The sequence below is a fragment of the Scleropages formosus genome, chromosome 18 (genome assembly GCF_900964775.1).
Source record: "Scleropages formosus chromosome 18, fSclFor1.1, whole genome shotgun sequence".
NCBI lineage: Eukaryota > Metazoa > Chordata > Actinopteri > Osteoglossiformes > Osteoglossidae > Scleropages > Scleropages formosus.
The window spans coordinates 25,540,956-25,567,828 of record NC_041823.1 but is presented as its reverse complement, the minus strand read 5'-3'; the positions used below and the strand labels follow the sequence as shown (position 1 = coordinate 25,567,828).

The window sequence follows — 26,873 nt, the reverse complement described above, 5'->3', positions numbered from 1 at the left end:
TTTGTTTTATTTTGATAAATTAAAAATATACTAATCATAGTTTCTTTATTTCATCTTCTATTCGAATACAGTTAAAGAACACCCAAACTTTAAACTCTGTAAAGAACAGCAAAAAAGTCATTGCTCAAGTCTGAACTTGGTTGCATTTTATGGTATCATTACATGGTGGTTTAATTACATGGGATAAAATTAATTATTCTGAAATCTTTATCCAACTGACTTGCATCTGACCAATAATTTTACTGGCGGTACACCATTTTCACTTTGATACTTGCTTTATCAAATCACCACAAGTACCTTGTTTAAAGCCAACAGGAGCAGGATATTTACATTTATTCATTTAGCAGACGCTTTTGTCCAAAGCGACGTACATCTCAGTAAAAGTACAATTTATGCATTACATTAAGAGGAGACATAGCTCCAGACATCAAGGTCTCAAGCAAACCTAGTTTGTTCCCTACCACTTGCTGCACCAAGGGTCATCGTTTGAGTAGGATATGAACCATGAACGTTCAGATTGCAAAAAGCGTGATCCGAAACAATTAATTATCTCTGCAGCCCCACGGGAATACATCAGTTGATCTTTTAACTCGCTTCTCTTAGAATGTCAATGTACTGTACAGCTCTGACATCGGTTCCACAGTGAGAGGTCGTGTATGTCCCTTTAAGAAGCAGGCGACTCCTCCAATCATGTGACATCGTTTGTATCCAATGGCTGTGTACAAAATGTAAAATCTGGTTCAAACCGGTTTGCATCTTATATTTCTATATAAAAACTTTATAAAACATACAGCCGTTATTATTTTACATTTACCATAGCCCGGTGTTACCCACTTGTGGCCGTAAACAAGCCGATTCTCTTCCACTGTCTTCCTTTGCCAGACGGTGAAAATGCCCAAAAGAAAGGTAAGTAGACGACTAACAAAGCTAGTTAATGTAGTTTATTTAGAGCGCACATCAGCTCGTTGTAGTTCTTGTTTTTTTCGGAGGAGGGACTGGGTTTATTTATTTATTTTTTATTTAGTGAACTGCTGGTTTTTTAGAATCATACTTACTTGTATTGCACTCACTGTACCCTACCAGATAACGCGGTAAATTATAATATTGTCGTTTTTATGGTGTTTATTATTGTTGGTCGCAAAAAAAGCGTGCCAGAACCAGTGAGTCCAGGCGCTTGTTTCCAGACTCGTAGCACCGCTAGGCCAGTTGTTGGTCGAGTGGAAGAGGTGTTGAATGGTGCGTGCCATCCGTCCGCTGTTTGGCGGGCTTCGCTCCCCGCGCGGCTCCGCATCCCGCCGCCACACACGAGCTGCTTCTCACGCAGAGACAAGTCACAGTGCTCGGCTGCCCCAACCAACAACGCGCCCTTCCTTCCACTGCACATCTGATCTGCAGCACTTAAGTCTTAAGCAGCGTCTGCTTTCCGCATATCGTGTTATAATTATAATTATCACCGCAACGCATGCGTTCGCACTTTAACCTCAAAACAATCTTCGTTTGTGGGAAACACACACCTACCTAGGCTAGGTGGACGGCAAAGTGTAAAAATAAACGACTGCGTAATTTAAATTTATCAGCATTGATTGACTTACTGAAATGTGCGCTTGTTATTCGGGCGTACAGACACTGTGGGATAGTACTTTTCTGGGAAGGTAACTTTTCAGTAACTTGTGCGAGGCTGCAGCCGTGTGTGCGCATCTTGGTTCTTCCTACTTCACCTCAACATCGGGCTGCCATCTTTGTTATTGTGTTACGTTCCCTAACACCAGCTTGTCTCACTGTGCAGGCTTCGCTCTCTCCCTTCCTCTCCTCTGCCGTTATTTTAGAAGTACTTCTTCAAATCGCATTTAAAACTTAAACACGATATTATTGTACGACCGCAAAAATGGATGTGTTGTCAAACTTAATGAGGGTCATGGAAAAATGTAAAATTAAAACTCCGCTGTTAAAAGTTTTGGCGGAGCGCGTGTGTCTTTTTCAACAAATAGATTTTTGAGCGAAACACTGCAGCCTTAGCGTTGCGTGTTTTTTTTTTTCTTTTTTTCCGTCGTCTTTAAAAAAGTGGGCGGTTTCCCTTCATGACCTTCCTAGACAGCTAGCAGCTAGTGATAAAAGGGCAGATCTTCGGCGTCGCCTCTCGGACGTTAAAAGCAGGGCCTGTAATGTTGCCCTTGGTTGGAGAAACGAGCAAAAATAAACGTGCAAATGCAGAAGGACGTAAAAATTGTCGTCATGCGTTTGTGAAGCAGAGCTCTGCTGTCAAGCTCAAGGCTGATGTGTCGTTAGCTGTCAGGAGCGCGCGAGGGATTCGGAGAAAATAAAAGCGCGCGCGCCTATGGGGCTTGAGCCCAGATTTGAATTTGAATCTGAGCGGGAAAGTTTCAACTGTCGCGAAATTTACCGCCAGAAGTGCAACACGGAAGTCTCCAGCTTCTCGCTCAATCTCTTCGGGAACTGCGATGCTCTCTTGTATTGTTATTATTTTTAAATAAAATGGCAGTTCTGTTAAAGCGTGTTATTGATTTTCCTTTAGTGCGGCTTCTTTAATTTTTGTTTTGACAGCTTAGCGCAGAGAGTTTTGACCATGTTTTTTTGAGCCTGTAATTAAAATGTGGGTTTGCCGTTTGACGTTTGTTATTAATTTAATACGTCTGCATTATGTGACACAGGCCGTACAATTCGTTGTTGGAAATTTTTTCATTTGTCGTTGAATCTTTAAATTATTTTTGCAGATTGATGGAGACAAAGCTGCCAAGAGCAAGGAGGAGGTTTGTATGCATGATTTCGTGATTTTTTTTTTTTTTTTTGGGGGGGGGGCAATGAATCTAGTTATCCCGTATTTCAAGAGTTTGTAGTCTTCAGTGTTATTTTATGTCTTATATATAATATATATATGTGTGTGTGTGTGTGTGTGTGTGTGTGTGTGTGTGTGTGTGTAAAAGAATATTCTTATATTTATTTATTCATTTAACTGGCAATTTTCTCCAAAGAGATGTACATCTCTCAGAAAAATACGATGAGTGCATTACATCAAGTTGTTTCTCCAGATACATTTGATTTTAAATATTGCTTAAGGTTTTATAATCATTTTGATAATAGATTTTTATTTGTTTTAATGGAAAATCCATTTTCTTTATTGCTGTGTAGCCTAGACGTTCTGCCAGGTTGTCAGCTGTAAGTATCCCTTCAACCCTTCCTCTGTAGTTATTCTTAAGCATCTTTTTAATATTTGTGTGGATATGTGAAACATTAACTTTTCTTTCATATTTAATTACATTCTTTGTTTTTTTTTTTTTTTTTTTTTTTCCTTTATAGAAACCAGCTCCTCCAAAACCTGCACCTAAGCCTAAAAAGGCTGCACCCAAGGTATGTAAGACTAATTCTAAGAGAAAAGGGAAAGTGATGCATGCTTGTGTTACATTTTTTGTACCATTTTTATGGCAAGTTTTCTTGAATTGTTTTGAGCCATTAGGTAGTATGATGGCATTCTGGTTGGTTTCTGTTTCTTATTTTTTACATAACATAAACATCTTGCAATCCACAAATGAACAAAAAAGGGACTTTGGCAGTCAATTGTAGGGGATTTGGTATTTCCTAAATTATGAATAACATTAATTTAGGAACTGTTTGTTACTTATACAGAACTTGCTTTCTGTAATAAGATCCATTCTGTTGCAGAAGGCACCTAAAGGAAAGAAGGGCAAAGACAACCCAGCTGAAAATGGTGATGCCAAGATAGATCAGGTGTGCTTTTTGTAATAAAACTGAATTACTATTCTGTTCAGGACAGGCTTGAATTGTAAAACGAACTGAAGTTCCAATCTTTCTTCAACATTTTTAATCAGCCTTAAAAATCAACATTTCTAATTTATGTAGTGCTTTTTTTTTCTTTTTTTTTTTTTTTTAACTGTGCAGTTGTATGAAAATGATATTGTGAAGTAAAGCAGAGTCTCATGTGCTTAATCTCTCCAAATTTAGTTTTATGTTGTTTGCCTTGTTAAAAGTGCGGGCAGGACATTTTCCAAAATATTTTGCAGCTAGACCACCTAAATTGCACTTTGTTCAGAATGAATAGTACTATGCACTTTTGAACTGCAAATTTGCTCCTAACATACTTCTGCATACTTCGATACAGCTGTTCAGTTACTCTTGTACTATATAGTTTAGCAATTATCAATGTAACCGTTCTGTGTTTAGAATAATGTATTTTACTCATTTGCTCTAAAATTTAACTGATGCTGTACAAAACCTGAGCAGGTTGTATTTTTGTTTAAACAATAACCTCATGTCCAGATATGTAATTCTTTATTTATCGTAGAGTTTTTAATGAAAATTTTACTTTTCTAGGCACAAAAGGTGGAGACTGCTGGGGAAACCAAATGAACAGTGTTGAATTTTTGATCATTCTATGTACTTGGTGACTGTACAGTTTTAAATAACTATTTTTTACCAAGTTTTATATGAAAATTGCCCTTGTTAGTAGTATATTGTTAGCTACATTTGATGTATTGAAGCGTGTGTAAAGGGGTTTTATTGTGCTCTTTTTATGCCATGGTCATTTGAACTCCGTCCGTATCCTGTTGGAATGATGTCGTGCCCTTTCTAAATCAGTTTTGAACTGCTGAATGTTATGGTTTCTGTTTTACATTTTGGTTTTTAAAATATAATTTTAAAATACCAAACATTATGATAAGGCAGCTAAAATATATTTGTAAGACAAATCTTGTGGGATTAACTTTGTCCCTTCATTTTATAGTTCCACTGAGCATACATGTAAGTTCAATTGATTTGTTATAAAGTGCTTTTAAACAAATTTAAAGCATTAATGAAGGTCTATGAGTTAGTTATAGCAAGACCGCTAAATGTGTGAAATGTTAAATCCATCCCAGTTACCACATTAACATTTAAAGCATCTGAATTTTCATCAATATTTAAAAAAAAAAAAATGTTTAAAAACTTGGAAGATTTTTTTTTTTCTCAAATATTAATGTGTTCTTGAATAAAAAAATAAAACTTTCTTCGGCTTGATTTTTTTTTTTTTTTTTTTTTTCCCCTCCCCTTTTCCCCCCCAGAAAAATATGAAATACCCTTGTGGAATGTCAAATGGCAAAAATGTTCAGGAAAACCTTATTTCTTGTAGATGTATGATACCATATTTTCTCTGCAAAGGTTATTGGTTTGAAGGTAAAAGCATGTTTGCATTAAGATACAATAAATTTTTGTCTGCTAGTTCAATCCACAGATGTTTTTCAAGTCAATTTTTGGAAATCTTAGTGTTTATTTGAAGGTGTGGGTATACTACTGTTAATTGGATCGTGTCAATACTAGTTCTGGTGTTGTCTTCATGCAGTGTTTTGGCTTGTAAAAGATGACATCTGCTATATTAGATGGCTCATTTTTCATTACAGTGCCTTATTTTTAGAAAAAGCTTTTTAGAGAGAGTTCAGTGTTTTTTTTTTTTTCCTCTTTCAATTTCACACTGGCTGAATTTTGAATATTTGAAATTGAATATATGGTGACAAACTGTAAACTGTGCTTGTAATATTGAGAAAGATTTAACTAAAAATTCCATTACAAAAAAATGTTTCAATGTCAGCAATGAAACTCTTGTTTCTGACAAGAGCAGATTTGTGATGTTTGGTTTAATTTCATTGATATGAAATGCTTTTTTTCATTGTTTAACTTTATAAGAGTTTAATAATGGGGCATCATACTTTTGAACTTTTCTTTTTGTGACAATGTGAATAAAATTTGATTGATTTATTCAGGAGAATGTCATTTATGACATTAAGTCAACAGTTCATATGGAAATAAATTAGTTTTACATACATTATCTAAATCTGAAATGAAAAATCTGATCTGATGCCATATAACATGTTCCTTTTGCTGCAAGTCAGCCAGATGTTTTATGAAGTTAAGTTAAAATTTTTGTATAATAGTTCAAGGGCTATGAACCACTACAAAGCTGATAAATGGAAATTTTAAGGGTGACTAAAGATACAGAATACAATTTATTTTCTCCAACCAGATGTAGTTATACTTGATGAACACTACAATGGTTTAATGGGATGCAAAGGGGCAGTTCTCAGCTACAGGATTTGGTTTTTCCTGATAAGATTTCTAAAAAAAATCAGTGAAGTGCTGAACACAAGCATTCATCCATATCTGCACTCAAGACCCAAATTTCAAGATACAGTATAAATCAGTTTAGTTTAAAACTACTGTTTTGTTTCAGGTGGTGCAGTGGCGCAGTGGGTTGGACCACAGTCCTGCTGTCTGGTGGGTCTGGGGTTCAAGTCCTGCTTGGGGTGCCTTGTGATGGACTGGTGTCCCGTCCTGGGTGTGTCCCCTCCCCCTCTGGCCTTACGCCCTGTGTTACCGGGTAGGCTCCGGTTCCCTGTGACCCCGTCTGGGATAAGTGGTTCTGAAAGTGTGTGTGTGTGTTTCAAATGCAAACTTCACAAAAGCATATTGAAAGATTCAACATTTTGTGTTTCCCTTCAGCACAGCATAGTTAGGACAAAAAAAAATTTTCCATATGGAACATGAATGTAATAAGGGAATGACATGCATTTGACAGAAAGTACTGTTTCTGACACATCTTGTTCATATCATTATTAACATTATTGCTGTTGTGGTGACCTACAATGTGTGTTTTAAGAGTACATCAGTGCTTACAGGAAATTAGGCAAAAATCATATGCAGGTAACACAGAGAACCTAGAACTGAACACAAATGTCAGGATAAATAAGAAAGTCAAGTTTTTATAAAAATAAATCACAGTGAGAACTATGTTGAAAAAATCCTTCAATTTCAGAGAAGAGAAGATGCTGCACAGTTCCAAGGTGGCTGTATTGTCATTTAGGGTTACAGTCTTCAACTGGGTCCCAAGACCAGAGCAGAGCGTGTGTGCTGTGCGCTTAGTTAGAATTTCACCTTTTTTCCTCCAGATTCACAATCAATATCTTTCCTTCAGATTAAAACACCAGTGCTGATTTCCAGAGATCTGAACACAGATCCTCTCCTCCTCCGTGTGCGTGTCCGCACTTTGAGCTGTTGTTTGCGCTCTACAGACTGCAGGCTTCATAAGGTGATTCTACCTGCTGTACTTCTGTTGCAGAGACGTGAACCCAGATCTGTTTCTCACCTAACAGGAAACCACTGAGCAAAATGTTTCTAAAATCACCTTGCTATTTTTTGATCAGGTAAATTTACTGTATTGAAAAATTAAAGCTTCACATTTCACAGGAAATGAGAAACACAAACAAGAACAATAAAGCAAATGTCCATCATGTATGACAACTTGTACATGAGGATGATGCTTCCAAAAGCCCCACACACTCCGACTGTCAGTAGTGATGCTGTGTGACATGTTTCCCAGGTGACACTTGATGCCTTTGGACACATCTGAAGACCAGGGGTGTGTTTTCAGTCAACTGGAGGGTGGGTGAGAGCGAGCGAGAGAGAGATGTGTACAGTGTATGCTGCTCGCACCCTGTGTATGCTTGTTGGATAGGATCTGGACCACCACAGCCCTGCACAGGGTGAGCCACTGATGAATTACAATGTATTTTTTCATAAACATGTACGGTGGCGCAGTGGGTTGGACCACAGTCCTGCTTTCCGGTGGGTCTGGGGTTTGAGTCCTGCTGGGGGTGCCTTGCGACAGACTGGCGTCCTGTCCTGGGTGTGTCCCCTCCCCCTCCGGCCTTAAGCCCTGTGTTACCGGGTGGGCTCCGGTTCCCCCCGACCCCATCTGGGACAAGCAGTTCTGAAAATGTGTGTTTATTATAGATATCATTATTGTTTTCTCTAATTTAATGAATACAGTATGGTCCAATAATAATAGCAATAGCCCCTAAAAGGTTTTAATAATTTTCATACAATGGATTTATTACTCAGTGTTGCTGCCCGCTATAGTTTCTGTAATTCTCTCCAGCACATTTAGTGCACGTTTTTCTCCAAAGCCACTGAAAATGTTCTCCTGTGTACAACTGTTACTCGTTTATGTGGGAGATCTGGGTTCAAATCCTGCAGATTGTAAACCCACTGTAAGCTAGACACACACAGTGCTTAGAGCTGCCTTTAGACCCAAATGTTGTGGGTTTGAATCCCACCTCCAACTGTAGTAAGCTACCCTTGAGTGAGGTATTTACTCTAAATCTCCTTGGTAAAAAATGACCCATCTGTATAAATAGGTAAATCATTTTAAGTTGTTTGGAGAAAAATGTTGGGTATATATATATAGTTTGGTCATTTTCACTGCACCAATATGCAGTAAATTTCTTGTTCAACAGCAGTAGGTGGGATCAGGGCTGAACTTCAACTGTGTCAGTAGAGGGGCAAACGCCTGTCGAAGTACATGGATTCATATGAAGCTCTTTATTCTAATTGTAAAGCACGCGATTAAAGCTCAAGAATGAAACTTTCTTAGAAAATGCCTAGGAATTGTGGAATTATACTTTTTAAATGTAATTAAATTAATTATCTGTCTCAGAATCCTTTTAAAATATTCCATTAATATTTAATTTCTATTTAACATTGGGACAGCTGGTAGTGTAGTGGTTGGAGTTGCTTTCTTTGGACCTAAAGGTTGTAGGTTCAATCCCCACCTCTAGTTGTAGTGTCCTTGAGCAAGGTACTTACCCTGAATTGCTCCAGTAAAATGACCCAGCTGTATAAATGGGTAAATAATTGTGACTTTACAGACAAGTTTCAGCTAAATACATAAATGCAATATTGTAAGTGCAGTGTTCCATGTGGTGGGGTTTTGTTTATTGTCATCCTGGCACCAGCGAGAGGGAAGAGAGAGAATATTTTAAAACAGGTTTATTGGAGAAACAAATATGTATCTGTAAAAAAGAAGAGCAGAAAGAACCTGTATTCTTCATCCTGCCTCCTCTCATTATTGCCTTAACCAGTCGCAAAAATCTTTACATCTCACACACAAAATCTGGCTATGGGCGGCATGGTGGCAAAGCATGGAGCGCTGTTGTCTCATAGTGGCAGGGTGGTGCGAGAGGATGTGGGTTCCATCTCTGCTCGCTCTGTGTGGAGTCTGCATGTTCTCCTTATGTCTGCGTGGGTTTCCTCCGGGTGCTCTGGTTTCCTCCCACAGTCCCAAGACATGTTGTTTAGGTTCACCCATAGTGTGTGAGTGACAGAGAGAGTGTGAGTGTAAGTCACCGCGTTGAATAAGTTGTGTGGGCTGATAACACTACAGAGAGTTCATTGGAAGTCGCTTTGGAGAAAAGCGTCTGATAAATAAATAAATGTAAATCTGTATCACAACTTACATTACGTCTTTCTATAAGTATTTATTAGATATACATATCATTACATCATTCTACAATCTTTCACAACCTACATTATATCAATCTATAATTTTAGGAACAAGTTATAAACACATTAATATAAATTCACTTAAACCAAAAAACTTTTAATACATGAAATGCTCTCTCATTTATCTCACTCACCTCGAGTAATCACTTATTCTCGTCAGGGCCAAGGTGGCTTGGAGCCTATCCCAGAGTCCTGGGGCGCTGGAAGAGGAGGATACACCCTCTCCTCCTCTCATTTTCTGGGGAATCTGGCAGTCAGCAGCACTTGAAACAGAGTCACGTCAGTGGCTTTACCCACTATGTCACCTGCTGCTCCTAGATAATTTAGGAATCACTCAGGACTGGAACCTGTGTCACCACAGCACCTCACAGCTTTTCTCACACATTTTTTCCAAGCTTTATTAAACCATGTGGAAGCATTTACAACACACCAAACATAATAGTCTACCAAACCACATCCTCCACACCACAGTCACCACAGGTGACCAATAAATCCGTACTGAACAGATTACAAAACCACCAAAAAACATATTGAAGGGAAGGCCAAAGTCATTCTCGCTTTCAGAGTGACAGATAGAAAAATGTAAAAAGTAAAATTTCACTTTCGTCTCACAATACTTAACCACAGGGCATACAAATATTAGAGCAATAATCACAATATATGAAAAGGTCAAACAGCCTGCAGCATAAAAACTGTCAAAATATCAGACTTGGCATTTATTAAAATCTGTCCCACCACTGATTTTAAAAGCATCAGCGAACCATTCAACTGTAAGAGAAACATCCAAAGAGAACAAAAGGCACAATGTAAAAACGCATTAAATACCAACGATTTTAAAATCCTCTCGAAGCCCATGAAGCTCGTTATGACACGACAGTTAACTCTGTACAGAAACTTAATTACGCCTAGTGCATAGACTGTGGGAGGAAACCAGAGCACCCACGCGGGGAGCACGCAAACTCCACAGCGACTGAGCCGGATTCGAACCTACTCCCGAACATGCTGTGCCACCGATTTATGGATATGCCTCAGGCGGCTTAGTCTTAAATGGCAATTGTTTGTCCATCCATTGCTAGAGCGTGGTAATTTTCAGTGTATTGGTTCGGGGTAAATTCAGCACTAAGGCGTGCTGGAGTGTGTGAGTGGAACTGAAACCTGGGGCCTATGAGCCTTTACAGAAACAAGCTATACACATGTAAAGTGACCATTAACACAAGTATATAACTCATATAAAGAGGGTTTTATAAGATAAATAACCTTAAAATATCGTAAATAAGTTTTCATCTCGGGCTCAAGTGAAGATTATAGAGTATCACAGCACACATGGGCACATGCGCTTTGCAAAGTGGAACACAGGCAGTGATGTGGAGAACTTTTTTATAACACAAACTGCCACCTGCCATCCAAGTGAGCAGTACATATACTTATTTACCAGACACTTTTCTCTAAAGCGACTTTTAATGAACACTATGTGGTGTTATCAGCCCACACACCTTACTCACCAAGGTGACTTACACTGCTAGATACACTTACACTGGGTCACTCATCCATACGGCAGCGGAACACACTCTCTGTCACTCGCACACTATGGGTGAACCTGAACAGCATGTCTTTGGACTGTGGGAGGAAACCAGAGCACCTGGAGGAAACCCACACAGACACAGGGAGAACATGCAAACTCCACACGGACTGAGTGCGGATCAAACCCACATCTTCTCACACCACCCAGGCGCCGTGAGACAGCAGCGCTACTGTGCTGCCCTGTGCTGCACTCTGCCACCATGCTGAGCAAAACGCCTGGGTCCGCCCTGTGTCCATGCTGTGTTCGGGCTGTGTCTCTGTCCCGTGTCCGGTGTGTCCGTCCTGTGTCCAGTGTGTCTGGGCTGTGTTCGGTCTGTGTTCGTCCGGTATCTAGTGTGTCTGTGCTGTGTCCGGGCTGTGTCCGGCCTGTGTCCATTCTGTCTCCATCCAGTGTTTGGCCTGCATCCGTCGTGTATCTGGGCTGTGTTCGGCCCGTGTCCGGTGTCTGGACTGTGTCCGTCCTGTTTCCGGCGTGTCTGGGCTGTGTCCAGCGTGTCCTGCCTGTGTCTGTCCTGTGTCTGTCCGGGGTCCGGTGTTTCCAGCCTGTGTTTGGCATGTGTCCGGTGCGTCCTGCCTGTGTCCATCCTGTGTCCAGTGTGAATGGGCTGTGTCCGTCCTCTGCTCAGCCTGTGTCCGGGCTATGTCTGTCTTGTGCTCAGCCTGTGTCCGTCTTCTGTCCGGTGCGTCCTGCTTGTGTCCGCCCTGTGTCCGGTTTGCTCGGCCTGTGCCCGGCCAGTGTGTCCGGTCTGTGTCCAGCCAGTGTCCAGGCTGTGTCTGTCCCTCCCGCCTGTTCCTATGGGTTACATTGTGGACTGCCAGGACTCCGCTGGAAAAGCGTTTCTTGGATCAAGAGCGAGCGGATGAAAACACAGCATTGAAGGACACACCCGAAATAATAAATAATAACCCGTGTTACTCATGTTTCAAGTCATGCTGATGTTGTCATTGTCGTACATGAAAATGTCTTTTAACTACGATGGACGCACCGGACACAGGCGCGCGCTGTACACGTCACCATCTCTATGACGACGTTACGACGCTCTCCAGAAGATGGCAGGCTTTCATAAAAAATTTAATAAGCGGAACACGTTTTTGAACTTCCAAAAGCTACACTTTAGCATTTTCACATTTAAAATCATTACCTTGGAATTTTGGAGGCTCTCCAAATTCTGTGGAAGTAGTTTATAGCCTTTTCCCAAGTAGATTTCCTGACACAACATGAATATACTAAATATACACACACACACACACACACACACACACACACACACACACACACATTTTCAGAACCGCTTGTCCTATACGGGGTCGCGGGGAACCGGAGCCTACCCGGCAACACAGGGCGTAAGGCCGGAGGGGGAGGGGACACACCCAGGACGGGACGCCAGTCCGTCGCAAGGCACCCCAAGTGGGACTCGAACCTCAGACCCACTGGAGAGCAAGACCTGGTCCAACCCACCGTGCCACCGCACCCCCCTATACGAAATATACTATACAATATGTATATAATTTATTTATGTCAATGTTTTTCTCCACGGCATATATATACTAAATTGCGTACAATTATTCAGCTGGGTATTTTTTTACTGTGCTAAATCAAGATAATTACCTTGATCAAGGGACGTACAGCAGGAAATGGGATTTGAACCCAGGTCTTTCAATTACAACGCTTTAAAACTCCGGGCATGAATGATGCTGCTCGCTGTCCAAAATTAAAATGTATTTATTATAAAGTCCTGTAAAAAAGTAAATTTATAAATTCAGCTAAATTCTGTAAATTTGTAGCATTTAACGAATACAGAGAAAGTGGCTTCAGTTATTTAAGCATTTATTTGAACCTTGGAAATGACTGAAATATTGTCATTTCCCAAACTGCTCCTTATTTGACAAAGACTTGTGCAAAACACAAAGTTTTTCCTACTGCTCATAATATCTGTGGGAGTTGTGTCCCCACAGTCTTCAAACATCTCTAATATGCATCAAAGTCAGTTCTATGGTTAATACCCACCTCCCCCAACACCTGAGCAGTTGTTACAGTACCGTGATTTTAATGGATCCGAAGGAATTTCAATACTCTTTATAAAGAAACACATTGATAACAGACAGTCTTACACCTGAACCCTGCTGAATATTGCAATCAAGAGATTGTAATTCAATACAGGCAAACCAGTAAACCAAGTTGTGCTGCAGAAATTCCAAAATGTGACTCACTTCCAACATTTAACCCTTGAGTTATGTTCAGGACACATTTCTAATTCTGGCATTCCTGGCTAAAATTGGGCAGCCCATTAAAATGGTTTATAAAGTCATATAAAGTGTTCCACCTTTGAACATATTTCACTCTAGTCATTATCATTAGTTCTAAGCTTCTTTTTGGAATTTTCCAGAAATAACACGAGTGTGTGTGTGCCGTAGCACTTCACACTCTTTACTCTTTATTATAGCTTTATTAGTGTCCTCCATTCTAACTGCACACACCACACGTGTACAGTATGTGAGTAAAACACTACAGTACTAGGCTACAACTCAGTGAAACTGGTGATCATTATTTGTGTGTGTTCAGATGCCTAGTGCGGACGATGGAAAGGAAAAAAACATTCATGATGGGCAAAAGTTGTCATTCAGACTGGACTGGAACACAACCTATTTAAAGTTTAAGTGTTAAATGTTAGGGGGTGCGGTGGCGCGGTGGCGCAGTGGGTTGAACCACAGTCCTACTCTCCGGTGGGTCTGGGGTTCGAGTCCCGCTTAGGGTGCCTTGTGACGGACTGGCGTCCCGTCCTGGGTGTGTCCCCTTACGCCCTGTGTTACCGGGTTGGCTCCGTGACCCCGTAAGGGACAAGCGGTTCTGAAAATGTGTGTGTGTTAAATGTTCATGCACCATATCTTTATGATCATCCGCAGATAAGTCTTTCCGCAGCCGCTACTTCTGTAATGTATGTAAATATTTATGTACCTTAAAAAAATTGTAGGAAGGTTATCAGGATACATGATCTATCCTGCGTTTTATGCACCTACTCGAGAGACGAACATCGGTGCATCAAGTGGAAAGTAACAGATTTACTTAAGAATCGCATGTCTGCAACTATGTCTCTTTCTCCTAATGTAATGAACACACTGTATTTTGTCTGAGATGTACGTCGCTTTGGAGAAAACACACACACGCAGAGTCTGAAGCCGCTTATCCGGCAGCGGGGGCGCGGGGCTGCTGGGGGGAAGAGACACACCTAGGACGGGACGCCAGTCCACCGCAAGGCACCGCACGCAAGACTCGAACCCCAGCCCTGCCTGAGAGCGGGACCCGGCCAAACCCGCTGCGCCGCCGCGCCCCCCTCCCTTAGAGAAAAGCGTCTGCTAAATGAATACATGTAACGTGCGCTAACGGACGGGACGCCCAGGCTCACATCACACATGCGGATGATTTTAAGGCATCTCTCTCCATACCCGCACACACACACACACACACACACACTGCATCCGCTGACACACTGTGCTGCGTGTGTGTCCGTGTCCACGTGCGGCAAGATCGCGGGCAGCACGAGGCGACACACGCGAAGCGCAGCGCCAGGACAGGTGAGGCGGACACTGACTGACACCCCGCTGTATGAGTTAGGGTTCCAGTTCCAGAGGAAAGTACATTAAGGCCCCGGTGCACGTGCTCTTTTTTCACTGCCCTAGGGAGCAACGTAACTTTCAACAAACTGTACAAAGTTCGGCATCGAAACCGCTACTTATAATAATGATCATAATTGGAAATGGGCGGTGCGACTTTCTCGGCGTCTCTCCGCCGTCCAGCAAAAAAGACTAACTTCAACTTGCACACACTGCTCTGTGTGTGTGTGTGTGTGTTCGTTCGAGCGGTGTGGAGAAGAAACACTGTGACTATGATCGCTCGGGAGAGGAGAGGAGGTAGGACGAATTTCTTGATTTCAGCTCGTCAAGACGTGCGGTCCTCCGCTCAGGGGAGGATTTTAAATCATGTCACTGATAAACCCTCGACCACCAACTACAGTAAAAGCGTGTACAACAACATGTTCTTCGCTCGCGCCTGCAGGATATAATACATATCACGTGTTGTAACAAAAAAGTCTGACGCTCGGAGAAGTTATTTCACCTTTATCATTGTTAATTTGCAGGAATTTGTTCTTCAGTTTCTACTTATTAAAGCTGATAAAAATAAGTTAGTTTTAAAAAGGTTCATGACGCTCGTGTATATTTTTGGGTGCGAGGAATTTTTAGTCGATTTACTCAAATCCTACTCAAATCCTCCGACTGTTCTCCACATCCGAGTGTTCGGTAACAGTTTCGTTACGTTCCGATCGTCATGTGGCGAAACGGCGCGAGCTGCGCGTTCCAGGAGGCGGGGCGCAGTGACGTCACAACGTGGACGTAATTATCGCTGTTGTTTTAAAAGCGAAAAGGGCGCGAATCCGAACTTTCGCGGCACTGACGAGAACTGAGATGTTATTTGTTTGCTGCTTGGAGGGGCAGCTTTTCAAGCTCGTTATAGCTGTACTGACGTGGCATTTTTATTTCTTGTTACAAAACCTTGTGTTGAGAAGTGTCTGTTGTGCAGTACAGCCCTCACTTAATACTCCTTTATACCTTATTTCTTCATGCAGTGAAACTCAGCTAATTAAAATGCCAGAACTTGGAACTTTTAAAAATAGCAACAAACTTTACAAAAGATCTTCAAAATATTGTTGCTCTTAACATACTGACACTAATAATTTTTATAATTATAAGAAATAATAAAATATATGTCTATCATAACAGTCTAATATAATAATAGTTATACTATTGTTATAATAATATATTGATTATTATGAAATTATTATAATAAACGTAGCTTTCTAAATTATAATTTAGACAACTATGACTTTGTCACCTGAAAGATAGATAAGCGTCCTTGTATTTTTTTAGTGGATTCTACAACATGAAACTGTTTATGTTAATAGTACATTTGACAAGGCCACTGTTGTTCCTGGCCTTGAGAATATCATCAGTATTTACAGTCTAATAAATGCTACTTCTGAGCGATTTTCAGCTGTGATGCAGGAATTTAGAGTTAAGACTCATGAAGGTAATGTCTTGCAGGGTACAGCGATCTCAGTGCCGGACTCCAACAGAACTGAACCTCGCTGTAGTTACAGCCCATAGTGACACTGGAGGATTTTGTGGCCGTTGATGTTTGGCTGATCCTTTCCAAAAAGGTGAATAACAGTATCAGATTTGACAAGCTGCTTAGTTATTTACTCATTTGTACAGTAGGGTATTCTTACTGGGGGGACGCAGCAGGTCTGGCCAGTGCCCACAGTGTGGCCGGTCTGGGGTTTGAGCTCTGCTTGGGGTGCCTTGTGGTCGACAGGTGTCCCGTCCTGGGTGTGTCCCCTCCCCCTTTAGCCTTGCGCCCTGTGTTGTCGGGCAAGGCTCCGGCTCGCCGCGACCCCGTTTGGGAAAAGCTGTTGTAGACATGGGTTGGTTGGTTTTATTACCGTATCAGTTATTCCAACAGCTCTGGTGACTACACTGCCTGCTGCTCCACTGAAAGGTGGAGGCCACATCTCCCATTTGAGATGCACACAGGTCCAGTGCGCCCAGTTAAACTTTGAGCAGGCTTCTGGACAGCTTTGCCTGAAGTTCACTTGGGGAACAGGTGGAATTCGAACTGTGGTTATTCTGGACTGGTTCAGTTGAGTTTAAGGTCACACCAGAACATTCTAAATCCATTTTCAGTGCAGAATTCATCTGCTGCTATTTCTTTGAGAGAGTCAAATGTGGTTTGGAGCCAGTGTTTCTTTTAGTCTTGTGTGGTCCAGTTGGAGGAGTTTTGGGTAATGAAGACCTGTACAGTGATTGGGTTTTTATAGACCTGATGGACAGTGGGGCTAATAGTATAGTGGAGCTTCTACTTTTTTATGCAACTGTTTCAGGAGGATCAGATGGGCACTTTGGGTGTGGTGGGAGAGCCCCCAGTGCTGTTGGAAGGTTCTCAGACTGGATGAGGCCTGTGGGAAAGCTCTTTGAGCAAAGCACACACTAGGTTTCCCTACGTTGTTATGTCAGAGTAATTGTAGATTAGGGGACTTGCATCCGGATGGGTTTCAGACAGAGGTCCCTCCCACCCTTCCCCCTTCCTGTTCGCCAGTGGAGGCTTTGAGATGTGGTTCATTTGTACAGTTGAATTGAAGTCCATCTATCTGCTGCCAGAGACTGGCTGCTGGAACAATGGACAGGAGACTGCTGACCCCACATGTCTGGTGGCCCCTGAACATCACAGCAGCCACTGGCTGTGTGAAAGACTCTGTACAGAAAATATTAGTTTAGCAATGAAGGAAGTCATTCCAAGTTTATTAATAGCTAGTCATACTACACACCACTACAGTCAGGTCATACTTCCTAATTACTTTTTAAGATTTTATTTTAGCAGAAACTTGCTGTAATTGTGACTGATCAAACTGAGTCACGCTTTCAGATGTTCCTGCTAATGACCCATGATGCCTGCATGAAGTATGCATACGGTGTCATCCTGTGTGGATGGCTTTGTTAGAAGACCAGGAACACAAACAATATTGAACATGTGCTGTTTGTTCTGCAGTGTGAACAACAAGAGCACCGCTGACCAACTGGGTATGCTCCGTAATTAGACTTATTTGGTTCTTCTAATGAGTTTAAGATTATAAGGATATCCTTAACAATAAGGATGATAAATGATAATGAATTAAATTTACAAATAATGCATTTCTTTCTGTCAACTAGTTAAACCTAATGTACTTTATCTATATGATGATGGAAGAATCTACCATTAGATTTGCTTTGAAAACACCACCAGATACATGTGTACTTGTGCAATTTTACTTTGGTGATGGAGGGAGGAGTTGGTGTTGAAGCCAAAGAATAAAGTCTTTCAAGTTAAACGAAACCCAGGAGGTGATGTCTGGGTTAAATCTATTGATTGGATTGTGTTAATGACACACCAGCAATCGCCTTTCCGTGATTTAAGGTCGTTTACCAGCTCCGCTTTTCAGTCTGCAGATTGAGTAGAAGTGAAAGACAAATGAAGCGTTCATCCAAGAGCATTCTGTTTGATGGATGGGTGCACAAACCATCAGTTACCCAACCTGATTGGTGTGAAATCTTTAGTCTAATTTCTTTCATAAGAGAAGTGTTGTTAATCAGTCTTAGGCTTTAGTGAAATTCAGCATGACACCAAATAAAACCACTGCCTTAGTGGGCCTTGTGGTCTAATTCCTGACATGTTTTAACCCGAATCCTCCACTCAACGTTTTTTGGTTTCGGTACCAAGTTGTTTTACTACCAGTGTTTTGAAGATGTAGTATTAACAGTGGTTCTTTAGAAAATTAGGAAAATATCATACAACATGTATGTTGTTAGATGTACTGTATTTAGTCCAGATGAACCATGTACATTCACTGTAATGAAGACAAATCACAGGAGTGGAAATTCTGTGCATGCTATGAGGTGTCATGGTGTGTTGTGTGTAGCTGCCGGTCACTGGAACTGTTCCTCCATTTTATCCTGCTTGCACCATTGGGTTAACCCAGGCTCTTCGGTGTCATTATATAACTTTCCGCAATGTACTGACACACATGTTCGTTCCAGCATGTGAACCATTTCTGAACACATTCTATCGTTTCCCTGTGTTGCCTTGATGAACAAATTACTTCTGACAGCTTCAGAAGGCTTTTCTCCTGGGGAGATAGGGTGTGTGTGGGTAGAAATGAGGGATTGATGCATACCGACAGCTGTGTGTGTGCGCGCACGCGTGCTTGAGCCTGCCTTCCTGGTTGGGTGAGACGGGGCCATATAAAAGGGCGGAGCGGAGGGAAGGCCTTCTGGATAGGACCAGTCTACAGCAAGTGGTGGGACGGTTTGCAGTTGCCAGGCACTTTTGGTTGGTTCGACACCAGACAGGCTGTGTGGACTGGAAGGCAATCACCCCCTCCCCCCATTTCCCTAAGCCCCCGAAAGGTGAGGATTTCAAGGTTTATATTTGTTTACTTTTAGTTTTTTAAACCTCCCCCTGAATGGTGTCTCTTCCTTGAATCCATGCCTCCCTGTTGCTGCTGTTTTGGGCTTTGGACTCACCTGCCCCACAAGCATGATACGTTTCTTCACCTGAACTAAAGGTGCACTGATATCCATTAGTGTGTGTGTGTGTGTGTGTGTGTGTGTGTTTGTGTGTGTGTGTGTGTGTGTACCTGTATGTGCAGTTATTTCCTCTCCCCTTCAATATGAATTTAACCTGGGCTTCAGATTCACAGTGAAATGGGCTGGATTTTGGACTTTCCTCGAGCTAGTGGTTGTGGTTCTGTGACTGTGTCCCTGTGCGCATCTGGTCCTATTTAGTCGTTTAAAAGCTAAAGTTTGTTTTTTTTTTTTTTTTCTCCCCCAACCATCTTGTTGCAGCACTCCCTCTGCTAATGCCTTTCGTTTTATTTGTTTGTTTTTTTTTTTTTGGTCAATATAAAACGCTTGCATTAATTGTACAAGCATTCTAATTCCTGGCCCTTTTTAGTATAGGGCTTTGTTATTTATTTTTTTGGGACAAGACTGAAAGTTTTGAAATCAACAATTGAAAAGCGGTAGCAGAAATTCTTTATTATGGTCATCGAGGCTGCATTAATGGGTGCCTGATAGGTTAATTTGATCTGAATAGAAGCTCTGTTTTTCAGTGGGAATCCAGTTCAGGCGTGCTTGTTTAAAAGCGCGCATTCCTCAAATGGGGTCCGAGAGCTTTGTGCCAGTGAGCTTGTGTCCAAAGCAGGACCAGATGTAAAAAGGGCCAGCGGTGCCGTTTGTCTGCCAAGGCCGGTTAGACTGTGGGGTGACCGTTACAGCTCTCTTTCTGGGGCTACAAATGTATGAATAATTAAATTGCTACAGAAACGGGGAGCGGGTTTATTCCTTGCAGCCCAAGGTAAGAAGTGTTCCGAACCAGAAGGACTGGCATAGTCTGAATTCATGTGGAAGCAAAGCTGAACTTGAGCGATCCTCGTATAGACAAGCGCTTTCATGAGGACTTTTAATACTACTGGAGAAGTTTCTAGAAGGAGAATTGTGTGCAGGTGCTGTGAGAACACAAGAGGTGACACAGACTTCAGTCATGGCACAAAGGCGCTCGCTTGATTTTGTCCGCAGGATAAAACGGCACGGAAGGAACCTCTTCATTCATCTTGAAGGCGTTTGCTGCAGACATGATCATTCGGCTTGGAAGACTGACGCCGGGATACTTCCGACTCCTCCAGGTCAGTAAGACCTGTGACCCGTGTCTATCTACATTTTGGGCAAATTAACCCTCTGGTTGTGTTTGGGTCAGGTATGAGCCATTCACATCTTTTATTGTCAATATGGTTTTTCATCTGATTGCCGTAAGGAATTGTGACAATAGGCACTTGAACGTCACAACAGGTACGTGATCGTATAAATCAGTGATTGCCAGTTTCATTGTTTTATGCATTTATTTCAAATTTCGCACATCTGTGTGCAATTGGTATTATTCATGTAAATGAGGTCTATAGACAATAAATTCCAAAAGAAGCATAGAAGTCATAATGAACAGGATTAAAGTCAGTTAAAAAATGTAACCCTACACTGTGATTTAGGTTTTTTTATTAATTATTAACACAAGCACTGGTTCACCATTTAATACAAAGACAACTGCAGAGAGTATATTGAAAACTGCAAGTATAAATCAAGGATGGTAAATGGTTTACAATGGTTCTCGGGAGTGATCAGCTGCCATTGTCCGTATCCAAAATAGTGTGAAACTGAGTTGTCATTCAGATCCGACGATTATAATTTTATTTGATGAAAGAAAATTCATCTCTGTAATCCTACAGACTGTATAAAAAGAATAATACAAATATATTCCCCAATTTAGTAAAGAATGCATTAAATGAAACAAACAAGGATAAACAGAAATTTCAAATGTTATAAGGTGATTCTATTTTATTTCTCTTTTATAATCTGTTGTTAGGGGGCTGGGATGAGAACAAAAACAGGAAGATGTCTAGAGCACAGCCCAGGGGTCAGATATTTATTCTGTTGAATGAAAAGGCAACTTTTATCACCAACATTTTTACTATTATTATTATTATTATTATTATTATTATATAGTCCTGATGTATAATTTTTTGCACTTTATTTAAATTTTAACCCCCCCAACATTCTCACCCAGTATTGCTAAATGATTTACAAAAATGACAGATTTGGAACTGTGGTAATGGGTGTTCAGCATCAGTGCAGTGGATCTGAACTGTGCCATTAGCGTTCCCGCAAATTCCAGTTTATTGCACTCGGTTAGATCAGAATTTCTTCAGTCACAGTGCTGCGGATGTGCTTAATGTTGGAATTAAAACTACGAAGACCAAAAGCTGTTCATAATGCCTTGCTGACAGAGGAAATGCCTGCTTGGATATGTTATGTCTGGGTTACACATAACTCAAAATATAGAAATGCGGCATGATGGCCATGGTGTGTACAAAAGGCAATAGGAATGTGTGAGTGGGGGTCTATTTTTATGGCATTGATGATAAAATGGATTATGTTTTCATAACAGCAAATTGTAGCTAGACCCTAGATCTTCTTGCCCTCAGTAATCTGTAGCTGGGCAATAGAGGTGTGTTTTCTGGAGCTGCTGCATCAGTCACAGGCTTACTGCAAACTTTGTGCTTGTTTAATCTATTTTGCATGCAGAGGTTGAATTGGCGAGAATCGTCACCAAATGAAAACTAATCCAGGAGTATGAACCTTACCAGGGTGGTCTTGCAATGGACCCCTCCGTACCTGCTGCTCAGTCTAAACCGTATCGCTTTAACATAGTTTATTAAAACTGTAGTAGTGTTGCTGCTCTGTCAGTTTGTGCAAATCTCAATCTGGGATGTTGAAGCTCCTCCAATCACATGGCATGGGGGCCCCTGGCAGCTCTAAGACCCATCTGCAGCCTCAAATCCGCTTTCCTGCTCAGAGCCCTTGATTTGACTGCTAAAGCACCTGGTGTGTTTTCCCTTCATTGTTCTTAACCTTTATCTTCAGTGCATTGTGCTGGAAGCAGGTTTTTTTTTTTTTTTTTTTTTTTTTTTTTCCCCCCTCTCTCTCTCTCTCTCTTCTCCTTCTCTCTGACTTTCAGTACCATACATCCAATTAAAATTTCCTGAATTTTACCAATAATGAGTAAAAACTCATGGCTGACATAATGGGCAAGCTGTGGGATGCAGTATTTAATACTGTTATATTTATTTATGTAGGTGACACTTTTCTCCAAAGGGACTTACAATGTTAAGGTTACAGTTATTACAAGCTTACAATGATTTACCCAGCCAGGTAATTTTTTACTTGAGCAATTGTAGAGTAAGTACCTTGCTCAAGGGTAATACAATCAGAGGTGGGGATCGAACCTGTGACCTTTGGGTCCGGAGGCAGTAGCTCTAACCAATACACTACAGGCCATCCCCTCTTCAAATCCAACGTCTGTAAAAGTGACTGTATGAAGCCAAAAGCCGTTAAATAATGATGTGTCTTGAAGCACAAGCTACCCGCATTTCCGTGGAAAATAAATTTTGCTAGCTGCATTGTATGTTAGAAAATAATAAATCTATGGACTAGATACACATTTTCAGCTCACCTGACAAAGTACATACATACCGACATTTCAGCCACATTATTGTGGGAAATACCCGCCATTTTTATGCCAGTATTTCCCTCTTATTTTCTGGTTGAACTAGAGAATTTTGTCCTTTACATCTGAAATCTGTGAAATTGCGGGTTTACTGTATGTATTCTACATGACCAGAATCCTGATTTGTCTGTAGACACCTGTTTAGGCCCCACTGCCCACTGGGCAGAATCGTACAGCCAGGTGTACTGTGGGGAACATCAACTTCTTCCTTCTAAACAGTACCACTACAGTAGAATTCAACACATGATGGGGAAAGTCTGATGGAAATTACAGCATCAGTAAAATGCCCTGGATTTGGCCTCTTTCTACTGGCAATGTAAAGTCACCTTCTGAATGCTAAAATAATATTTGGATGACGTGGGAAAATATGTTGACGCTTAAGATCGAGGCGCTCTTGGTGTGGAATCACAATGGGTCTTTTTGGGGTTTGTCCTGACCCTGAATGAACATGACCCAGACACTACTGCTGTTCCATTTAGTTCCATCCTTTAAGTCTGGCTGTGCATTTGTCCATGGTCCTTTGTGAAGAGCACAGGGAGCCACCCCCCATTGTGCATATTTAATGTCTGATGGGCTCTGTGGTTTGGGGGAAGCACTGAGGTGTCCAACAGGAAACCAAACAGAGTGAAGCTGAATTTACTAAAATAAAGCCTCTATGGTAAGAAATTTCCCCCAGCTTGTCACATTTAAAGCTGAACAATTTGCGAGCTCTTCTTGCTCACCTTTTTGTTTCCTCTACAGAGGCAGGTGGCAGGGGAAGTGCAGACCCAGCCGAAGGACCGCGCGGTCAACCAGATTGCCATGATGCTGGCCATCATGGGCCTTAGCCTGTCCTACTACAGCGCTCGGCAGATGACGGAGAAGGTGCAGACTGAACCCACCCCGTGAGGAATTCCACAGACCCTGGTCTTCCGTGAGCCTGGAAGGGAGGGAGGGAGGGAGGAGATGCCATTGTCCAGCACCTTTCATGTCATGTTATCATAGGCATGTTCACTCGATAGTCAAATCGCTAACCAAGGACCAGGAGGTGAGGACTTTTTTTTTTTTTTTTTTTTTTTTTTTTTTTTTTTTCTTTTTTTTTTTGGGGGGGGGGGGGGGGGTCAGGTTAGAAATGGGAACAGTTTTAAAATGGTGCACGTATTATACATTGAAAGTTTGCATACAGGGAAGATCATGGGGATAAGGGATAGCAGTCCCCAGACCTTTGGATTCTGTGAATGAATTTCAAATTATATGTAAAGCCTTACAGAGCCTGTAGTACTGTGAATAACACACCCCAGGAATTGGTCAATACTGAGCAACACACACAACCAGTGTTTGGTTTCTTGCTCTGAAATCTTGCATTTAGTTGAAAAACATAATATAAGTGAAATACAATGGGGCTTAATCACGATCTTGCTGGCTACCCAAAGTTCTCCAGTGTTGATCATTGTGCTTTGAATTAATAAGGTCAATTTGTATGATGTACAATGTTGATATGTCGCATTGTAGTTGAAACATACTGGCAAAATTGATGGATGTAGAGCCAGATTGTCTTAGTGTTTTGGGCTTTGGACTCACCTGCCCCACATGATATGATGCATGGCTGTGGAGCTTGGATCATGAGTCACCCAAACTTTCTTGTGTAAATGTAGCTCTTTAAAAGGAGAATGGAATGAATATCTGCTGTACTACCTGTATATTTTTAAATGGTGAAATAAAGCTGTGAAATGTGAATATGAAGGAGGATAACTGCAGTGATGGTAAAAGGCTGTGCTGTTAAGGGCACTAAACAAGGTAGAAGCAGTAGCTACACCTGCCCCCCATTTGGGCCTTCAGCTGTTCTGCCTCTGAATGCCGCAGAATGAAATCAGCAACGAAACTGGCACACGAAAAGACGATTTCCTGCATCTGTCCGCAGGAGCGTGCTGCCTTTAAGGAAGTGGTCAGGCTCGAGACTGGAGCCCTCTGCGCAAGCACTGTATTTAGCAGCCTGCAGAACACGCAATCCCCCTTAACCACGGTCGGTAGATCTGTCAGATTGCAAACCTGGGCGAATGCATGTTGTTTTTTTTAATGCGCAGTAGAGGTGCTGGCGTTCAGCGATGACTGGTGTAATAATTCCATTGTGAATGTGTGAGCAGGGAAAGGCAGTGCACATTTGTCTAGGCATAGCAGGGAAAGTCAAATTTTGTTGATTACAGGCCTGTGTTGCATGTTGTGTGAGTGTCGCTCTATGTATGTGGCTATGGCGTGGATGACTGCCTTGTGGATTGCTCAGTTATTGACAGGTAAAGAGGCTGATGGGCGAGGCAAGACAGAGCTGCGTGCTGCCTGTTGGATGGAAACAGTCCTGAGCGTCTCACATCACAACCTGTTTTGATTTATACTCTCCTTCTGCTTATTTTTTGAGGAGGGTTTGTTCATGTGTGTGCACACCCAAAAGTCAGATCCCCTTTACTCTTCGTCTGCTGCCTTCTCTAATTTAAATAGTAGAGCAATGAGAGGGAAACGAAATGATTGTGTCCTGAATCTGAGGAAGATGACAGTTCGTTTAGCATACCCCCATGGGTAGCGTGATGCCTTAAAAGTGAGGGGGGGGGGGGAAATGGGGCACTTTTTAAGTTTTAATGAATGGAGACAGCTGGTAGCATAGTAGCTGGTGCTGCTTTCTTCGGACCCAAAGGTTGCAGGTTCGATCCCCGCCTTTGGCTGTGGTACCCTTTAACAAGGTACATACCCTAAAACTGTTCCAGTAAAATAACCCAGCTGTATAAATGGGTAAATAATTGTAAGTAGCTTCACATTGTAAGTAACTTTAGGAAAAAAGTGTCGGCTAAATGGATAAATAAGAATGTAGAGCTGTTGCCTTTGGACTCAAAGGTTGCCGATTGACATCCCACCTCCAGCTGTAGTATTCTTGAATAAGGTACTTACTCTAGAATTACACCAGCAAAATGACCCAGCTGCATAAATGGGTAAATAATTGTAAGTATCTTAACAATACAAGCTGCTTTAGAGAAAAGCATCAGCCAAATGGGGGAAAAAAAAATCAATATGAATAGAGAATGTTTTGATATGCAATGCTTGTAAAGTCGGTAGAATTTTGTCTCGGTGTCAAATTTTGGTTATACTGTACATCTGGCCAGATGAAAATGAAGAGTGCTCGTGCCTGCATTTCCAAAGCACCTTCAAATCCCAACAGCTTGAACGGCGACTAAAATGGCGGCCTGGTAGCATGCGTAGCTATGTTGTTCATCCGGAAGAGATGTTTCCTTGCTCTTTTAGTCCCAGCACCCAGGCATATTCTGTTTGTTTCAGTTCACTTCTTCCAGGCAGTCGCGATGGGGCGGGGGGATTTATGTGTTTTTCTGTGCACGTCTGTGGGCAGATGTGATGCCATGTGACAGAGTGAGACCTTCGTCGGGCGGCACGTGCCTCACTGTCCGCTGGCCACCCCATCCCCCTCGTTCCACATCACCAAGCAAATTGGTGCAGAGCAACTTGGACAGCTCGAAAACCGGATGGGAGCAGCTGAGCTACACGCCCATTGGTGGATTTGTGATGTTATATAAATTGACCCAGATGCAGGTCATGAATACCAGGCCTTGTTGTTGGCATTCTTGTGCTCTGTAAAACATTATGTTGCTTCCATGTTTAAGATGGAAGAGAAGAAAATAATGCTAATCCCAGTTTAATTTGAAGTTTTGGGCAGTATTTCGGATTTCCTAACTATAAAGTTTTAGTCTTGACTAACTTAGTTCTTTAAACTATGACCAGTTTAAGGCCTCTGTGGAAAACTAATTACTTAGTAACTGCACTCCATATTTTTCTTATAAAAGTCACAAGGCCCAATGTCCCAAAGCAGGAGAGCACTGGCATTTTATATCAAATAATATGGAGATTAAATTTTGCAAGTCTGTGTGCCTGTTTCCCTTTTTCAGAAAGGGAAATTCTATATGAGATTCAGATTATTTTAACCCTTTCTGTTGGCAGGGTGTGTTGGGTTTGTACTGTGAATACTGTCTCTTGAGGAGGTGATGTATTACTCCTTTGCCATATCTGCTGGGTCACAAACTTGTGGTTGAATTTCTTGTCTCCCAATCTGTGTCGCCTGTGAGGCATTTGTAGTCCACTGGATGGGCCGTATTCTCTGAGCACAGCAAATATGGATTTAATTAATTCCTTTTCCAGGTACATAGTTATGAGGATAGGGGTTACAAAGTACCCCTCTTGAAACCTGTCTATGCAAAATAAAAGTTTAATGTAA

General features: G+C 41.6%; 1 protein-coding gene and 1 long non-coding RNA gene across 6 annotated transcripts; both read left to right on the top strand.

The window, feature by feature from the left end:
- Positions 1-717: 717 nt before the first annotated feature.
- Positions 718-4,923, top strand: hmgn2 (high mobility group nucleosomal binding domain 2). The gene is made up of 6 exons (XM_018726944.1): positions 718-906; positions 2,733-2,768; positions 3,148-3,174; positions 3,316-3,366; positions 3,679-3,744; positions 4,348-4,923. Exons 1-6 carry the CDS (start codon positions 892-894, stop codon positions 4,381-4,383), a joined length of 231 nt encoding a protein of 76 aa, XP_018582460.1. The 5' UTR covers positions 718-891; the 3' UTR covers positions 4,384-4,923.
- A 9,386-nt stretch (positions 4,924-14,309) lies between these two features.
- Positions 14,310-26,806, top strand: LOC108919157 (uncharacterized). Of its 5 annotated transcripts, XR_001964890.2 has the most exons (4): positions 14,636-14,832; positions 20,086-20,192; positions 23,366-23,488; positions 25,995-26,806. It is a non-coding gene; the product is annotated as an uncharacterized LOC108919157 (long non-coding RNA). The 5 variants fall into 5 exon arrangements; XR_001964888.1 differs by lacking the exons at positions 14,636-14,832; positions 25,995-26,806 and adding an exon at positions 14,310-14,496 and having other exon boundaries at positions 23,366-23,525; XR_001964887.2 differs by lacking the exon at positions 25,995-26,806 and having other exon boundaries at positions 23,366-23,525.
- The last annotated feature ends 67 nt before the right edge of the window (positions 26,807-26,873 follow it).